The sequence below is a fragment of the Paramisgurnus dabryanus genome, chromosome 17, assembly GCF_030506205.2.
Source record: "Paramisgurnus dabryanus chromosome 17, PD_genome_1.1, whole genome shotgun sequence".
Classification (NCBI taxonomy): domain Eukaryota; kingdom Metazoa; phylum Chordata; class Actinopteri; order Cypriniformes; family Cobitidae; genus Paramisgurnus; species Paramisgurnus dabryanus.
In genome coordinates, this window is record NC_133353.1 from 11,910,561 (window position 1) to 11,930,066 (window position 19,506).

General features: G+C 38.0%; 2 protein-coding genes across 3 annotated transcripts in view; both read left to right on the plus strand.

Moving 5' to 3' along the window:
* Positions 1-2,514, plus strand: part of plekha1a (pleckstrin homology domain containing, family A (phosphoinositide binding specific) member 1a) — a 35,377-nt gene extending 32,863 nt beyond the window's left edge. For both annotated transcript variants that reach the window (XM_073812296.1, XM_073812295.1), the window contains one exon: positions 1,096-2,514. In XM_073812296.1, coding sequence (XP_073668397.1) covers positions 1,096-1,282 — 187 coding nt within the window. In that variant the 3' untranslated portion in view covers positions 1,283-2,514. The remainder of the gene's footprint in view (positions 1-1,095) is intronic.
* A 2,673-nt stretch (positions 2,515-5,187) lies between these two features.
* htra1a (HtrA serine peptidase 1a) overlaps positions 5,188-19,506 on the plus strand; it is a 33,863-nt gene continuing 19,544 nt past the window's right edge. Inside the window, exons 1-2 of the mRNA XM_065244968.2 lie at positions 5,188-5,816; positions 18,722-18,824. Of these exons, the coding sequence (XP_065101040.2) occupies positions 5,360-5,816; positions 18,722-18,824 (560 nt within the window). The 5' untranslated portion in view covers positions 5,188-5,359. The remainder of the gene's footprint in view (positions 5,817-18,721; positions 18,825-19,506) is intronic.

Genomic DNA, 19,506 nt, shown 5'->3' on the forward strand with positions numbered 1-19,506 from the left:
CATCATTTTTTCATTTAAAAAAGGATTTTAAAGGATTTTTTTCCCCGTTCTTTCTGTGTTTTTGAAGCTTTGATTGTATTTACAGTGCGCAATATAACATGTTCATGTTTCCTGTGTGAAAAAACGCGGTATTTTTCATAAAATGTACTTATCTGTATACCGCTGTTTTCACTGTCCTAAAAACGGACTGATGTCTTCTTTGTTCTATGAAGTCCCTCCTTCAGAAATACGTAATGAGCTCTGATTGTGTAGTTGGTTTGATGTGTTGTGATTCGACAGCAGCTTAGCTTAGCAAAGCCGTTTGAGCTTAGCTGGCGACTGACGTATTTCTGTGGGCGGAGTTTAGTTTTATTGACGTCATTCGGGATAGAGGGCTGTAGTCCAAACCGGCCTTTCACTGTAGGCTTTTAAAGGGGACTTCTGTTAAAGAAAATACATCGCTTGGCATTTAACTTTGAGCTTTTACAGGTATTATTTATGCTCTAACAGCAACATTACGCACTTACTAAAGTTTCAAAAGTGTGATCAAGTGACCAGTGTCTGGTGGTCTCTTAATTTAGGCCCTCATTTTGTGTGGCTTACGCCTAATGCTTAAGAATTCAGCTATAACTTAATTTTAATCTCTCTCCCTCACTTCCATTTCTTATTTTCATTCTTATTTCTGTGTTGTCTATCACTCTTTTTTTGTATTTTTCTCTCTCTGCCTTCTTTTTTCCTCTTTGCTGCTCACATTCTCCCATGTTCATCTTCTGTTTTCCAGTGAGGGAGACAGCTGGGCTTTCTGAATACTAACACTTCTCATCTGGTGCTCTGCTGCTGGTGCCCTGGTACCTCTGATATTCTTCTGCTTTCTTAAACCTAAATGTTCTTCTTACAGCTGAGACTGCTCTCAAATCATTACTGTACCGCATACACCTTAATGCAGATGTTTTGTCTCATTTACCTTAATCACAGTTGTAATTTCTAATCCTGTTGAGTCCTGTAACAAACTGTAACAATGCCACCTTATTCAGACCAGAACCTTAAACAGCTGGTCTGTACCTTTTCTGTATTGACTTTAATGTATCTGTTCTATTTTCTCTCTGCCTTGTCCAGGAGCACATTGTTGGCAGTTCCTGTTTCTATCGCCAGCACGCGGGTCACATCGGCCCCTGTGCGCCCAGCCCTGCCGTGTCAGGTTCCACGAGGGCTGGCATGGGACAGCGAACACTTCATGAGCCTGCTGCCCTTGCCCCGCCCACACGCCCGCCTGTCACTGCAAGAAACCCGCCTCTCCAAGTGACACACGAATCGCCCTGGCGCCGCCGCAGCAGCTTCGGGATGTGCGACGCGTCCTCGCTGAAACCTGACTCGGATTGTGCGGATCTGCCTGTCAGTGAAGTCTGACAGTTCAAACTTTTACCTCTGGCCCAAATACCCAACTGGATCCAAACTGACTGGATGTAACCTGTCGACCAAGTTCAAAATCATAAAACAGGCGGAAAATCGTTTTCTTCTGAGTCATGTAGGTCAGAAATTAAGACTAGGGTACAACACTACAACAAACACCAAAGGTTCTTTAAAGTAACTCCTGCTCTTTAAGCTTCTATTCACTTCTTTTCTGCATTGACACAAGAAAGTAGCAGAAAGTAAGGAAGAAATGAATGGAATATTTAAAGGCAAACCGGGAGAAATAATGAACTTTGTTCTTGTTATGGACACCTGAAAAGAATAAACACATATGGGAATATGTTGGAGGGCTGTGTCTCAACTGTGACTAAATGGATGAAGATTCTTATCCTAACCACAGATGGGGAGGGGAAGCGTTTGATTTAGTGCTCCAGTCCAAAAATTCCCAAAAGTTTCCGGACGTTCTCTTGTATTTTTTTCTGTACAGCATTCTATTTTCTCTTTTATGTACTGTTAATGTGACTAACTATTCCTGTGGACTAAGCTGGGGTTTATTTTGACTGACAGTCTATTTACCTTTATTTTATTCAAACGTATACATTGGTATGGGTGAATTCTTGTAACTGTAATTCTTGTTTGTGTCCACTAAACATTTGTGGATATAATCCACAGGTTTTTAAATAATTTAATAGGCTTTATACAGTAGACAGTGCATTGATGCTGTGTAATTGTTAAGGTCCTTGTTATATAGTGGCCATTTGCCTTTTATTGTATGATTGTATTTGTGTGTGCGTGCGTGTGTGTGTGTATGTGTGGTTCCTCTGCTTTTGAATTGTTCATATTGTTGCCTTGTGTGTTATAGGGATTTAAATATGACTACTATGCCTGTTGACAAAATGCTTTTCAGTGTGTTTTATATCATTGCACTGTGATCCGTGTCCCTCTGTGTCACCTGAGTTACCTGCTAAGGTCCTAAAAGGCTGTCTAAAGCAGTGCCTGTGCCTTTAACTATTAGAGGTCTGGCAATTTTAGCCCTTTTCTTTTTTTCTGTAACAGTTTTAATATTGTTGGTTTGTATTATTTATTATAAGAACATGACAAGGCAATAAACCTGTTCTAAACTTATCCAGTTGAGTAATATGGTGTTTTAAGTTTCTATGACTTTCAAGACATTGGTGTGATATTTAATAGGTTATTAATGGAATTGGGTTTTGTTGAGCACAATACAAAACAACAGCATTGGGTGTCTTATGCTTTAAAAGAACTTAATACATAATGAGGACTCAAACATTGTATTAAGCAAATTCATTAAGTGCTATTCTTTTGTTATAAGATTTTAACAGTACCCAATAAGAACATGTTACAACTGTTGCTGTACTGCCTATTTCTTCCCAGCAGGAATGTTACAGTATAAGGGATCCAGGACTATTTAATTATTAAATTGTCTGTTAATGAAAAAGGAGACTTTATCGCCCCCTTTTGGATGTTGGAAAGTATTGTAGATATTCACCTACTTATTGACTCTCTGAAAACATCTATTAAACCACAGTGAACAACTAGTCAACGATCATTTAGGCATTTTTACATTTAGCAGATGCTTTTTTCCAAAAATTTGTGAAGCAATTTTTCTTCTGGAGGCAATTATACAAAAAGTGCTTTTACTGAGTTATTAGTTTTTACAATTTTGAAACAATACTTGTTGAGAGAATTTTTTTTTGATGACTCATTAGTAACTCATTAAATAAGATGACTCATTAATTGAAATACTATACATTAGGTCATTTAACCTTACTTGCAAGTTATTATTGGTCTTATAGCATGTTAAGCTGTCAAAATACAACCACGTCCTGTGTGTTTCATGTAAACTTTCAATGAGGATGTGATGTCACTGGCTATTACACCGTGACAGCTGTGGTGTCAGCTGGGGTTAATGTTGTTAAAGCTGTTGAAGTTTCATAAGTGGTTTGCCGTTTTTTGTAACATCACAAACAAAGTACTCCAACTTTATCTCTAGCCCTTCCTATACACTTTAAAAGCTTACACAAGTGGATCAACTCTTTATTAGGATATTCAAAAAATTTATTTAATTTTTATAAGTCAATATTCGCATTTACTCTTATTATTTAATATTCAACTTAAATGAATAATCACATAGGTTTCTTCTAGTTACCTCTGCGTTGGTTTTGCAATGATTTACAGTGCTTTATAATCTAAAAAATGCTAATGTAACTAAATCATCAGTAAGAAGAACTGTCCAACGTATGGCATCACTATATAAACCTTTATTTTTAAAGGGATAGTTCATCCAAAAATGAAATTCTGTCAACATTTACTCTCATGTTGTTACAAACCTGTATAACTTTTTTTTCTGATCAAGGAATCATTTTGAGGAATGTTTAAAAAAACAAATCGATCATCAGCCCCATTTACTTCCATAGTATGATAAAAGAATACTACAAAAGTGAATGGAGCTCATGGTCCTGAAAATATCTTCCTTTGTGGTCACCAGAAAGAAAACTATAAAGATATGTAGCATCATGACAGAATTTTTGTTTTTGTGTGAACTATCCCTTTAAGAGTCTACTTAACCACAAAAACAATATGTAACAATATTCAGGCCAGGGCCCACACCCACAACTACAATGGTCCAAGAGTCTGTTTTTTGACTAATTTGTTGTTTTTACATTTTACAAACACAGCATAATTGCATGCCTACTAGCATCTCATTTTTGTGTGCCAAAAAGAACTACGTGCCACATTATTGGCCTATAAAATGCTTGCACTCACCCCCACCTTTGAATCTTTCAGTCCATGTTTTACCACAAAAATGGTTATCAGGGTTAATCAAGTTGTAAGTTGACCAGACCAGCATGTAAACAATGTTGGGTTATTTTCAACCCAGTGTTGGGTCAAAAAGAGACAAACCCAACCCGAGTTGTAATTTAATCTGGTTCTTTCAACCCATTGTTGGGTGAACAAATACACGTTTTTGGAAGGGGGGTTAATTTAACCTAACGGCTGGATTTGTCCTTTCTTGACCCAATGCTATGTTGAAAATAACTAGCTTTTTTCAGAGTGTGCTGTTTCCTTTTTTTTTTTTTTGCTAATTTTTTTTTGTTTGTGGTAAAACACTCTTTACCCAAAGCCTTATCTGTGTTAAACTTTATGCCAATCGAAGATGGCTTATGAAAATTAATGATTCTTGACAGCCCTACTGAAAAATCCAGCTAAAGACCAGCATAAGCTGGTAATCTGGTTTTAGCTGGTCTCCCAGCTTGGTTTTAGCTAGTATTGCTAGTGTAGCAAGCTGGTCTAGATGTGTTTTGGTCACTTTTTATGCTGGTCTAGCTGGTCAGGCTGTAAGATCATCTGACCCACCAGCTTGGCTAACTTTGCCAGGCTGGGAGGACCAGCTTAAACCAGCTACTCCCACCTTTAACCAGCTACCAGCTGGATTTTTCAGTAGGGAGGTTAATGTTTAATACCAGTCTCTGTCTCTAATCTATTGGTGGGATGTTATCTGGTGGATGGGGACCAATACAGCACTAGCCTATTTAATATTACTGGAAGAAGGCCCAAAAACACAACATTTTGTAATGGATTTAATAGTAAACAGCTGATATTTCATAATGGATTGTAATGGAAACCATTAGAATATGCCAAGTTCTTAAGGATAGGCTACGCGGCTCTGATGACACATAATTTTGAAGAGTGTTCCAACATTCAGTCCAATCGCAGCGCTTGTTGGCATTGTGTGTTAAGTGTGCGCGCATTTATAAACGCTGCGCCAGCAGAAAAGCAGAAGACGCGCATTGTGCTCGCAACCGCCGCTCACCAATTTACAGCACTCGGTCCAAAGATTTTTCCTGCTTGGATGCAGCTCTGTCGCTCGCCTGACAGATTATTCCATACTTTTCCCTATCTTTATATCCTATATTTGCATTCCTTATTCATCCGACGAGGCTGAATTATGATTTGGGTAACTTTGTTTTGCATCTGCGTCTTACCGTCGTTGCAAGCCGACAGTAGTAAACGTTATGTGGTCGGCGGCTGTCCGAGTCTCTGCGATAAGTCCATGTGCCCGACGATGCCGAAAGACTGTAAGACGGGACAGGTGATGGATCACTGTAACTGCTGCATGGTGTGCGCTTCTGGGGAGGGCGAAGCGTGCGGCGGAGTGGGTAAGCTGGGGGACCCGGTGTGTGGAGAGGGTTTGAAGTGCTCCGTTACCGGAGGAGTGGGGTACTCCGCCACCGTCAGGAGGAGAGGGAAAAACGGAGTCTGCGTGTGCAAGAGCAGCGACCCGGTGTGTGGCAGTGATGGGGTCTCGTATGATAACATCTGCGAGCTGAAGCGGGTCAGTAACCGGGCGCAGAGTGTGCAGCAGCCGCCGGTGCTTTTCATACAGCGGGGAGCGTGTGGGACCGGTGAGTAATGTACCAAAAAAAGACATTAAACACTTAAACACTTTACCTGTGTTTATTAAATGTGGTCTGTGCACATTGCGAGTTACTTTTACATAATAATAAGTCCTTACACAGCCACATAAAACGTATTTTATAGCTCTGCAAAAAAAAAAAAAATAATAATAATAAAACGAGACAGAAATCTTAATGTGAACTGCCTATAGGGTATAATGGAAATTTTATTGATATTAATGAAAACTATAAAGGTCTCTGCTGGTAATGTGTTGGCATCTGGTGTGATGTTATATCTGGCTGATGAGGGCCACCAACACCAATAAATCCTAAGGTTATAAGACCCCAAACATTTTGTAATGTTTTTAATGGTTCGAATACAATTCTGATAGATAGATAGATAGATAGATAGATAGATAGATAGATAGATAGATAGATAGATAGATAGATAGATAGATAGATAGATAGATAGATAGAGTAAGGGGGATAAGTGCACGTGAGGGGAAGAGATGGTTGTTAAATGGATGAAGAGAGAGAAACTCCAGATGTTGGCAGCTGACTTCAGACAACATCTTTGCCGCGTGGTATTTTCATCATGGCCCCAAATCATCTGCCAAAACGATGCAACCCATTTTGTTCACCATTAACTTTGCCACACATTTCAAATGCTGTAAGGTTTGTTTCTTCAGCATGGGGGTCATTTTTGCTCTCATTAAATTAACATTTAATTTATGCATTTGGCAGATGCTTTTATCCAAAAGCGCCATTCATTTTAACTGTCCCATAATGTATAAAAATCATTTATTGCTTATACACAAACACTTTCTGACATATAAGGGCTCTGTATCAGATCTATTGTAAATGGACAAAACCGGAAAAGCACATTTTGTTTATTTATGTGTGTGTGTGTGTCCCCAAAATATACTGTTGTTTCACTTTCCAAAATGATCCGTTCCACTTCTTTATTGGTTCATATTTGTGTGAGACAACAGAACTGCTCAGTGGAGCAGAATTTGAGCCGACACAGTGCTTGCTTTTATTGAGATTAATTGATTTAGCCTTTTTGCAGGTATATTTTATATCTTTGTGCATGAGTTGAAATGAAGTCTCTCTTTATCTACCCCTCTTGTGTCTCTATTGTTCTTACTGAAAGACTGTCAATGTATTTGTTTTTGGCAGACCGTTAAACTGTGGCTGTAAAATGATAGTCTTGGCCCTGATAGGAAGGATTGGACAGCAACAATCTTGGACACACTTATATGCAAGCATAAACTCATAACATCAGCTGCTGAGGAAAAGATAAAAGTTCCAACACTCCAAACTATTGTGAGGACAGAGGATATGTTTGGCATAAAAGTTGAAATAGCCTATCCATTTTGGCCAAATAAATGTTGTAAGCAATGTGCCAAGCTGTGAGAGGTCTGTGGGTTCCAAGTTCTTGCCTCAATTTAAGAAAACATAATGTGGGCGTATGGTGTCATTTGCATCTGGATCTTAAGTCCTGCCTGCATCTTAACACACTTTTTAGCTGACTGCAGATGTAGGTCAAATTGTGACTCTTATAGGTTTGTTAGGAAGCATTTGACTGTAGAGCGGAAAAAATCAGAGAGAAACTCAAGCAAACACTCACATGCAACACTTAAACGTTAGTCTGTTTGGGGTTTTAAATGTTTGTGATTGAGGGATAAAAGCTGCTCGCCCGAGGAGGATAATGGGAGTGACTCCACTCCACCAAATGTTTTCCAGTCTCACACATTGAGCTCAGAGGCTGTTAAGTTCACCCCACATTCACATTTCAAACCTGTGTGTACATGTGTGTTAGAGCCAGAAGGACTGTAACATATTGACTGGTTGTTTTTAGGGATGGGCTTTTTGTGCTTTAAAGGCTGCGCTGCGCCTTCCCTTCTCTTTAAGATAAATATTGCATAAAAGCCCAACTAAATTATGCTTGCTTTGACAAAAACTCACCCTATACTTTCAGAGGCAGTTATGTCAGTGTAATACTATATTTATGTTATTTACTGGCAACGTTTGTTCAAAGTTAAATGAACATTAAACATTAACAAGTCTTTGTCTTTACAGAAAAGCTAACCATTCTGGGAACCAGAAATCCTCATCAGCCTTTTTCTGTTTTTATTTTAATTCCCAGAATGCTTTGCTTGAGGCTGTTATTTTAGTTTTATTCTGTAAAGATAAAGACTTGTTAATGTTTAAAGGAGCTGTCAAACAATCAATTTTAACTTGATAATTTATTATATAAGAGGTCATCATTTAAATGAACATCCTGCAAGTTTCAAAACTGAAAATGTCTGTGCCACTGAAATATAACAGTTTTTGGCACCAAGCCAGGAATGATTCAGGAATGTGCTGAAATATGACGTCAGAATTGATAACACCTCCCCAAACCCAAATACAACGACCACTTTTGTAGCCCCGTCCACAGCTTTGCGTGACACATGTGGTTTAAAGCAAACCATGCAGTGTCTCAACAATCAGTAAACATGTCTTTAAAGATTGCCAAATGTAACCAATATGACTTTTAAATACATTTTTCCTGAGTTTTATTTTGACGCGGTGATCTGTTATGAGTACGTTACCCAACGGAGTGTTCGGTTGTGAAAGAACCATCTATGGGAAGAACACAACCGCTGTATAACGGAGGCTCTGAACATAACATTAGGAATGCGTTGTTAAAGTTTGATTTTAAAGAAGTTCGAGCTCGCGTGGGGAGTGTTTGTTTACTTTGTGTACCACGGATTCATTTGTAAAGAAGCCACTGGATTTGCAGAGAGACTGTGATTAAAAGCACCACTAATGTTGCATCTGGCAGGAATGACACAACAGTACACACAGTAAGAAAAACATTTTACTTTTTTTTAGTTACTACGTTTTACTATTGCTTAGTAAGAGATCGCTTGATATGGCCTGTTGTAACATCAGTGTCTAAACACATTAAACGATTAATAAAGGTGCAACACTTAACCATACGACTGTAATATAACAATAGAAATATACAAAGTTAGTGATAAAGAAGGACTTACCAGGCGCATTTTAGATTCTGATGCCCGCTTACTGTGTTGTATACGTAATTTAGGCGAGTTGCGTTTGAAAGGTCCAACACTCAACAAAGCTTTTTTATCTTATAACCGTGGTATGTAATGTTATGTGTATGTAAGAGCAACCTCACAAGCACAATAGAAATATACAAAAAAGTTAGTTATAAGGACTTACCAGCCCCAGTTTAGATTCCGATGCGCGCTTACTGTGTTGTATACGGTAATTTAATCACGTCGATTTTAAAGTTTTGTTTCTACTTTACTATACATAGTAATTTATTTGTTTCATCTTTAGCACTCAGAATCTTTTGTGGCTCAAACATATTTGTGTTCAGCTGCTATTTTTACACATTAATATTTTTAAAACATTTCCCCACATGTAGTGACGGGGAATGAAGCTATCCAATAGCAGTGGGCGTTTACGTCCAGGTCTTCAATGTGGCCCGTCCCTTCAAATGAAGCTTTTCTCCAGACAGCACCAGAACCATGTTACAAAATAGCGTATAACTTATTGCTTTTGATGTTTTTGATTGTAAAAACCACGCAAACATCAGAAGAAGACCTCATACAACATTATAAAACAATCAAACTGACAGATTCATTGTCCCTTCAATGTTCATTTAACTTTGACAAACAGTTGCCACTGTAATTTTAACAGAAATTTTTTACAGTGTATACTTTTATCTCTGAAAATGTATATGTTTTTTTTGTCACAACATAGTAATTAAGTACTTAAGTAAAATAAAATAAAAATAATGGTTTATTACGACAAACTAATGTAAAAATTACATTTGTTTGTAATCAGTTAGTACACAATGACTTCTCGGACAGGGATCTTACGTTGAGCACCTGATCTTCCATTTCCGGATAATGGCCCCCACAGTGCTCACAGGAACATTCAGCATTCTGGAAATGCACCTATTACCATTCCCATCAAAATGCTTTTCAATGATAAGATTACGAAAATCTTGAGAGAGTTCTTTGCTTTTTACCCATCAATAGTCTTTTCTGTGTGCCTCCTGGGTAATGAGAAACCTTTAAGCCATCAATTAGGACTAAAGCAGCTGATATCAATTAGTACCTATAAGGGGGCAGGGTTTCTCTCTCAATACTGACAGATTTCAGGTGATCTCTTGGCTTTTTATGTCATTGTTTTCAATCCTTATTCCCTGGGTCATTGCACTTTATTTATTATGACTCAACTTGTATACTTAAATGTTCTGATTTTTTGTATGAATTCAATATTTGGCTTGATGGCTACATCTGGTGGAAATGTTGTGTCAATAGCCCACTTAGAAATCTCCTTACTGATAAAATTGCTGATGTGTGTGTCAAATACTCATTTTCCCCGCTGTATTTGAAATGCATCCAGGCAGTTATTTCAGTCATGCAAGAATTTGAAAAATAGACAAATATCTAAAATCACAATTAAACAACACATTTTTGACCAAAAAATTAATTTTGACACCAAATCAAATGTACCCTAAATTTCGTTTTTTTTTATGTTCAAATTGCGCAAAAAAAAACACTTTAGGTTGCTCAGATTGGCAAGCACCTTACTGTATGTGACTCTATAGATGTGTCCAAATTTGAAGGCTGAAAATACGACAAGTTGATGTAGATTAAGTTAACCAACAGTATACCAAATTAACCAACCTTAGAAATATACAAAAGTAAAATGCAACAACACACAGTATTGCAGAAAACTTCATTTATAATAGCCTACTAAAAACAGTGACAAGGATATTTATTCAAAATACACACTTTAACAAAGTTTTTAAATGTTTATTTTATAATGTCCAGTCGTTCCAGGCACGCAATGACTCTCTGGATGACCGATGTTGTCAAGGATCCATTTGTTTTATACTTCGCAGCCCGAGGAAAGAAGAATGCATTTTATGCAGCCTTCAAATAGGGATGCCATAGGCAGTCAGAACGACCATATTGTGTGCTGCATTGTCTCTTATTCATATGGATATGCATATGAAAAGTCAATCAGTTTGTGTTTAATTTGCTGTTGCAGAAAAAAATACTCCACCATATGATTACTTAATGTTTGTAAATGTTTGTGACTTTTATAAATAATAGAGCTTTGGGATCAGCCATAATCCAGAAACTTTTATACAGGCTCTGAGTTGGAAAGAGAAGGTGGGCAGTGTGTTTGTGTGTGTGTTTACATTTGTGCCAGTGTTTCATGGTTACATGGTTTTGATTAAACATCTGCAGGCATGATTCCCAGAAATTGTGTTTTGTGCGTACTTTTATTGTTTTCTTCTGTTGGCAATCCAGTATGTGTGTTTTGTCTTTATGCTGGCTTAGACCAATTGATAGTGTGTGTGTTTGTGTATCGATATCCAAAAAAACATGATTTTTTTATTGGTTTATTGTTCTTTATTATTTTGTAAGTGAAATTATCTCACATACTTAGCATTTAGTATCTGTGTTATGCCTGCTTTTGTGTGTATTTGCTCTCTGTAGGATGTGTGTAGTGTGTTTGCAGTGGTTTTATGTGTTTTTATCGGTTTTAATGTGTTTGTTTAGTGGTTTTTCGTGGGCTCAATGGCCTGTCCTGTCCACAATTGTTCTTTAGCCCCACTTACTACTAACTGCTGATGAAGCACATATTTCCCCATCTCTCTCTCTCTCTCTCTCTCTTTCCATCAGTCCTGTCTGTGTTAACCCACCCTTATGAAGTTTTGGCATTGTCTTTCAAGTCCTGCTGCACACTCCCCTCCAGCAGATCGATGCTCATTCAACCCTATCTTCTTTCTCCTCTCTCCTCTTCCTAATCTCCTTGGCTAAACCCTGATGAAGGCTTAATGAGTGCGTGTGGAGATATGATTGGAAATGGATTAGAAAGGACCTCATCCTTTCGTTGTTTCGCCAGAGTTTTGTTCTTTGTATTTGTCCGTTTTCTCTGTTTGTTCAGAATAAGCCTTTGTTTAGCTCTGTTTAATTGGCATGTTATGAAAGGCGTATTTGTTTATTGATGCAATCAAGTAGTCGTACTCTTTTTACAAGAGCTAACACAAAGACCTTAGAAACTACATTTGCTACAATCATAAACAGTGGTGGTTACCTTAAAGGGATACTTCACCGATTTAGCATTCAGCTTTGTATCTGTAGAAACCTGGCAGTATTACTGAATGACCATGTTTCCCTCCATCATTTCCCCCTGAGAGGAGAGATATCTGCATTTTGGTTCTGCAAAAAAGTCCTCCGATGATGCAAAAATCGTCATATTACATCATCGGAGGACTTTTTTGCAGAACCAAAATGCAGATATCTCTCCTCTCAGGGGGAAATGAGGGAGGGAAACATGGTCATTCAGTAATACTGCCGGGTTTCTACAGATACAAAGCTGAATGCTAAATCGGTGAAGTATCCCTTTAAAGGGGTGGTTTAATGCTATTTCATGCATTCAGACTTATTAACACAGTTTAAAAGTTGTAGTCCTCATGCTAAACATAAGCAAAGTGTCAAAAAAGCAGGTGAGCTTGTAACAGAGTATTTCTGAGCCAAACTCACGCCTTCAAGTTTTGGAAAGTTTTTTTCCAATGGGGGTATCCGTTACGACTGATTGACCCCATATTCCTTTTAAGGGCCTTTACCCCCAGAAAAGCACGCATTAGCATTGCTCCGTCGAGTAGAAGTCACCGGTAGGCTATCACTGCACAGCACGCTGCAACTTTGTTTTATCAAGATAGTTCGACAAAAGAAGTGTGTTTTTGGATGTAAGGATAAGAAACCCTTATTTAGCTTTCCCTGTCTAAAGACAACAGTGGATGCAGTTTGTTTTTCCCGGACAGCAACGTAATTGCGAATGAGTTTGTTTGTTCCCTGGCTGCATTTCGGAGATGACTGCTTTACAAATAAGGCTCAGTTTGACGCCGGATTTTCCACTTGTTTACAACTGTTGGAGCGGTCAAAACTTTAAAAGACCCCGTTTAGAAGTCACAACCACAGGCGTAAGTAAATCAAAATCTTACATGTTTTGTTTGCAATTGCGCATACGTGCATGTAATATAAACAACACCAACAACAGCAAAACATTTTTGCCTTTAAAAAGGGCAAATGCAGTAAAAAACTGGATTACACTGCTTTTTTTATTAAAATAGCGGATAAACAAACAAGGATTAATGACCAGATAGAGACGTCCTGCTGTAATCGTTGCTGCTATTGTTCCTGTTTGTCCATTACTGACTCAGTGTCCGATTCTGTATCGTATAAAGGCTGGTTATTTAAAAAAAAATTATTTTAATTTTTTTAAGTTTGATTTCCATCTATGTCGGCTGTGAATCCAAAAGTAGTATCCAAAGCTGCGCGTACTCAAGTGTTCATCCTTTTCCGCTAAAAATCGTAAAGGCTGTTCTTTCTTTTATAAATCTGACAACACGAAAGACTCTTTGGACATATGAATGATGAAATACTACTCTATAGGTAAGCAAGATTAAAATTAGATTGGCAAAAACGTCTTGTGTTATGTCAGCTTTAAGCTAACCTTACAGCGAAACACTGTTTGGCTTATTTATGAACCATCAAATTTTGAGGACCACTTTAAATGTCAGTATTCAACGTGTTGCACTCAATTTGTGAGGACATTTTAAATATTTGGCCCTCACATGCATAGCCAACTCTACAGACACACAGGTCTACACACGGATCTTCAGTCATGAAATTATCGTATCTAAAAGAACAAGAATAAACAGGTACTTGACAAAAAGACTGAATGATGACTAAACCATGAAATGAAAACTCATTGATAAATATAATTGAGTCATTGATAAATCCTATTAAATTTATTTCTGGTAGAATAAGTCATTGCCCTTGATCTCAGAGCATCTTCCCTTTCTTATAACTTTGCAAACTCTATGAAGCAACTCCACACAGCTACCATTTCTCCTCTAGTCTGTCCTCCTGTATAGAGTAAAACAGGCCAGTAGGACTTTCCCACAGGAAGGATTTGTTTTCAGCTCTCTGCTCACCTCTATAAGCCCTGACTGAACTCAAATAAACACTATTAGAGCCTTCACAAACGGCACATAAAGGCCACAGACAGAGCTTACACAACTGTAATGGACATCGTAAACATCACTCAAAGCCACAGGCATGACCTGTTCATATTCAGTGTTTTACTACCTCAGCCTGCTAAATGGACTTTTATAAGCACTCTAATGGTCAGGTATTGGGCTCTGTTTAGCCAAAGCAGAGCAGAAGCTCTCATATTTATTTTTTCACACAGCCTTAACCAGTATAGTCTAACTTACAATGTTAGATGAAATTTAATGTAGAATACTTAAATGCTGCATGCCATGAACGTGCCTAGTCCAGTTTTTAATATTTGCCTGAAGCTGGTCAGTCTAACCACACTAGATTTTTTGCAGTCATAAAACAAACTTTAGCTTTTTTGTTGGTTTGTAAATGATAGGAAGCTTGCATTCTGGTCAGATTGTTTCGATATATTGTAGTACTCAGCTCTGCATGATTTTTATGGAATGATGTTTAGGTAAAAATAAGGTTAAAATGCCATCAATGATATACAGTCGACTTGTTGCCAGGTGATTCATTTTCTGTCACTGAGCTGTGAGCAGAGGTAATGAAGTGTGAAACTATAAATGCACCAACAGCAGCACTGGTAAATCATTTAGTGATGGTCAAACGGTAAGCTAGAACAGGGGTTTTCAAACTTTTTGTGTGTGTGGACCACTATTTGTAATCAAGAATTTTCGCGGACCACCTCTTAATACAACACAAAGTCTTGAATTTATCTGCACCTCTAAATAGGCTTACTCACTAAAACTATAACTGGTCATCACATCAGTACAACAGATTCTTAAAACAAATTCTTAAAAAAATATATTTTTCTTAAAAAATATATTATTTTATATTTTATTTTGCCTTTACACGGACCACCTGCAGTACCCTCACGGACCACTAGTGGTCCGCGGACCACAGTTTGGGAATGGCCGAGCTAGAATACACACTAATAATTCATTAAACATCTTGCACTGTTGAAGATAAGAGGTTAGGGATTTGGTTAAAAGCTTTATGATATTCTTAGGTCTCAGTACCTTATACACAGTAGCTATAATGTCCAAAAAGAGACATGTCTGATTGTATTGTCTCCTCCAAGTCTATTCAACCTAATCATAATAATATTTCTGTTTCGAATGTGGGAAAAAAATTTTTCCATCACCTTGAAAGATTTGTTTAACGGTTATTGTTTGGTCTTTCAACTCCTTGAAAGTAGATCCAGTATAGCTCAGTGGTGGAGGGGTGTGTTAGCCGTGTAAAAGGTCATGGGTTCATGACTCGCTTCCCCCGCGGTACCCGTACAGGGTCTTGTGTTTTTTTTTCGGGTAAAGTAGCAGTACAGCTGATCTATCCTTTACAAATCTAATAAAACTAAAGACTCTTTGAAGATGTGAAAGATGCAATACTATGAGATTGGCAAAAACAGTTATGTGACCTTTAATGTTTAGAGGTTACTCATTCTTTCAGGATATTGAATGCTGTTTTCAGTTATTTAAGTCTTAGAAGTGATTAAGCCTTAGAAGGAAATGAAAGTCGACAAAGGCTGACAAGCAGGAACACTGCTAAAGTGTCTATAGCATGACTTAGATTATATGCTATTGAAAATATTTGATTCTTTTTTAATGCTGCCAACAGCTGCCAAAATACTGCAGGATGGACCTCAGCAACCTGTTTCTGCTTGTTTCTGTTCCACAAATGGATTTGTACACGAATGTCCGGAAGGGCCATGCCCATGTTCATCTAGTACAGTCAATCACAACACAAAAGTACACTCACCTAAAGGATTATTAGGAACACCATACTTATAATGTGTTTGACCCCCTCCGCCTTTAGAACTGCCTTAATTCTACATGGCATTGATTCAACAAGGTGCTGAAAGCATTCTTTAGAAATGTTGGCCCATATTGGTAGGACAGCATCTTGCAGTTGATAAGAGATTTGTGGGATGCACATCCAGGGCACAAAGCTCCCGTTCCACCACATCCCAAAGATGATCTATTGGGTTGAGATCTGGTGACTGTGGGGGCCATTTTAGTACAGTGAACTCATTGTCATGTTCAAGAAACCAATTTGAAATGATTCAAGCTTTGTGTCATGGTGCATTATCCTGCTGAAAGTAGCCATCAGAGGATGAGTACATGGTGGTCATAAAGGGATGGACATGGCCAGAAACAATGCTCAGGTAGGCATTTAAACGATGCCCAATTGGCACTAAGGGGCCTAAAGTGTGCCAAGAAAACATCCCCCACACCATTACACCACCACCACCAGCCTGCACAGTGGTAACAAGGCATGATGGATCCATGTTCTCATTCTGTTTATGCTAAATTCTGACTCTACCATCTGAATGTTTCAACAGAAATCGAGACTCATTAGACCAGGCAAAATTTTTCCATTCTTCAACTATGTAGTTTGGTGAGCTCGTGCAAATCGTAGCATCTTTCCTGTTTGTAGTGGAGATGAGTGGTACCCGGTTGGGTCTTCTGTAGTTGTAGCACATTCGCCTCAAGGTTGTGCGTGTTATGGCTTTACAAATGCTTTGCTGCATACTTTGGTTGTAACGAATGGTTATTACAGTCAAAGTTGCTCTTCTATCAGCTTGAATCAGTCGGCCCATTCTTCTCTGACCTCTAGCATCAACAAGGCATTTTTGCCCACAGGACTGCCGCATACTGAATGTTTTTCCCTTTTCACACCATTCTTTGTAAACCCTAGAAATGGTTGTGCGTGAAAATCCCAGTAACTGAGCAAATTGTGAAATACTTAGACCGGCCCGTCTGGCACCAACAACCATGCCATGCTCAAAATTGCTTAAATCACCTTTCTTTCCCATTCTGACATTCAGTTTGGATTCAGGAGATTGTCATGACCAGGACCACACCCCTAAATGCATTGAAGCAACTGCCATGTGATTGTTTGATTAGATAATTGCATTAATGAGAAATTAAACAGGTGTTCCTAATAATCCTTTAGGTGAGTGTATGTAAACAATTGCTAACCTCATGCCCATAACAGTTCTCCAATACACCAAATCCACATCTATTACTGTTAAACTTTACTATGTTTTTAGTATTATGTCATTTGTTTTACTTAAGCAGTTCAATTGGAAATTTAGGCTGGGATTCACACACTAAAATAACCAGCAGTGTGCTTTTAACATCTTGGATTTTGCTGTGCACGGATGGGGCTTAGATTAAGTCAGGACTAAGCCTTAGGTAAATTAGAACAGTTAAGTAGTGATTATAAGTAACTTATATATGTAATTTGTTACTTACAAGTTATAAGTAGCTTTTTGTGTCTTAGAAAAAAACATTACTGGTATGGAATTTAAAGGAACAGTATGTAATAAATGTATATCAATTAATCATAAAATGGCCCTGATATGTCACTAGACATTAAGAAATCATTTTCATTTCAAATACTTATATCACTGACAACAGTGGTCCCGCCAGGATATTGTCATTTAAAAAGTGGAGTTGCAGCCCTCAACTGATGTTTATGTTGTCATTTTGTGTATTGGCCACCAGCTGTGTGATTGCAGTACCAGTTTTAGCCACATGTTTTGTGATTGCAATACCAGTTTTGGCCACAATCCTACATACTGTTCCTTTAAGACAAAACAATGGCACTGATATATTTTAAGAAATGTCAGAGCAAGTTGTTTTTAGTTAAGACAGCTCAAACATGCATTTTGGTCAGGGACTATAAGCTTAAAAGGGATAGTTTACCTAAAAATAAAAAGTACATAAAAGCTATACCACACAGTTGACGGCACCCACTGACTTTGTTTATCCTACTGTGGAAGTCAATACCAATTGTGCAGTTATCAAATATGAACTGTGAATACAAACTTCATCTTAGAGAGTTACACAGAGTTACACTGTACATAAAGTCCAGACAAGTCCAAAGTAGCGTGTGGTGTCAAACTAAATTTTACGGGCACTTTGTGGCTACTTCACACCAGGAAGCTAGAAGAATTTGTTTGTTGCATAGATAGGCAAGACGATCCTGAACATTTTCTTCCCACATAACCGAGAAGACAGAGTGTTTAAAGCTATAATTAGGTTGTATTACTCAGGTCAGTACGCACACCAGCGCCACGTTGTATTTGACTTTAATTAGCCTTAAGAAAACAACATAACTCTATACAACCCGCTTTACTCTTTCATTTTAAAGTATCTGTGTTTAGCACAAACCCGTCTGGCCACAGAGACTTTCATCTTTTGAACTGAAACTCTTTCCAGCAGCCAGGTCTTCTTAGGGTCCTTGTGATCCTGTATAATTAATAGGGTGCTTACATCATTGCAGTGTCTGCCTTACTGATCCGCTTCAAATGATGCTCGCCGTCTCGTGTCTGTGCTGCATACAGTACAGAACTGTCTGACCCCCTTAGGGTGACATACAGAAAGAAAGTGTTGACAATTAAAAGAGAAATTTGCTCACACTTTATTTTAAAGGGAATGTTGTGAAATATTGTGAAGTGTTGATGATAAATTCCTTTGGTTAAAAGCGAAAATATATCTTTCACTTCTTACATCTTTATGGTCAAATTACAGAGGAGTTCAACATTTCCAGACACGTCCTCCAAAGGGACACCGCAGAATTGGCGACTCGCGTGCCTGTATGTTGGTGGATGACTTATATAAGCAACAGAAGTCCTATACACACACACAAAGACCTACTAACACTTGTCATTTTTAAGTTAACAACTGGTCTCATATTCTTTCTTTCCTGTAGGTGACGTCATTTGACATTTTTAAATGATAGTCCTATGCTGCCCATTTCTACTTTTGTACATTCACATTTCACATGTTTTTTTTCCAGCTGTCCATGATAACCCCAACAGCCTGAGGTACAAGTACAATTTTATCGCTGATGTAGTGGAGAAGATCGCCCCCGCCGTGGTTCATATTGAACTGTATCGCAAGTAAGATTTTCACGTTTTACTAATGTGATCAATACATGTGATTTGAGTGCTTTTGTCTCATTTATTGTTTCCCAAGTCACTTTGAATATAAATGTCTGCTAAATGTTAAAGGTTCTCTAAGCGAATTCACGCGTTTTAGACCATAAAAATTTTTTGTTACATACAGCACACATCTCCTCACTATCTGCTTGCTACCTGACCGCTGATCAAACTGTAAAAAATGCGATCTCTGTAGACAGCCCAGGCTCTACAAACTTCAATATACACACAGTGGCCAAACTTGCACCACGAAACAAAACAAAGTTTTACAGCCAATAAACGCCAAGAAGGATTTGGGGGTGGGGGTTGGTCGCGTTCACGAAAGCACGGAAGGGAGGGGGAGGAGTTAGCTACGCTCCGTTTGTTTGAAAACAGTTCAAATATCAACAACAAGTGACGTTGAACATATTCGCTTAGAGAGCCTTTAATGAAGAGTTTGGTTCCAAAATGCAATAAATCCATTTTGACAAATTTTGGCAAAAACATGTTTTCTATACCAAGAAAGTGACTAGTAGCATCTTTAGGTTATAATAACATTAAAAATTCAAATCCACAATTAAATTTTTAAAAATTTATTTAAAAAACTGAATTGAATCAATATATAAATGTGCATTCATCTTTGCATATGATATATTTATTTAGT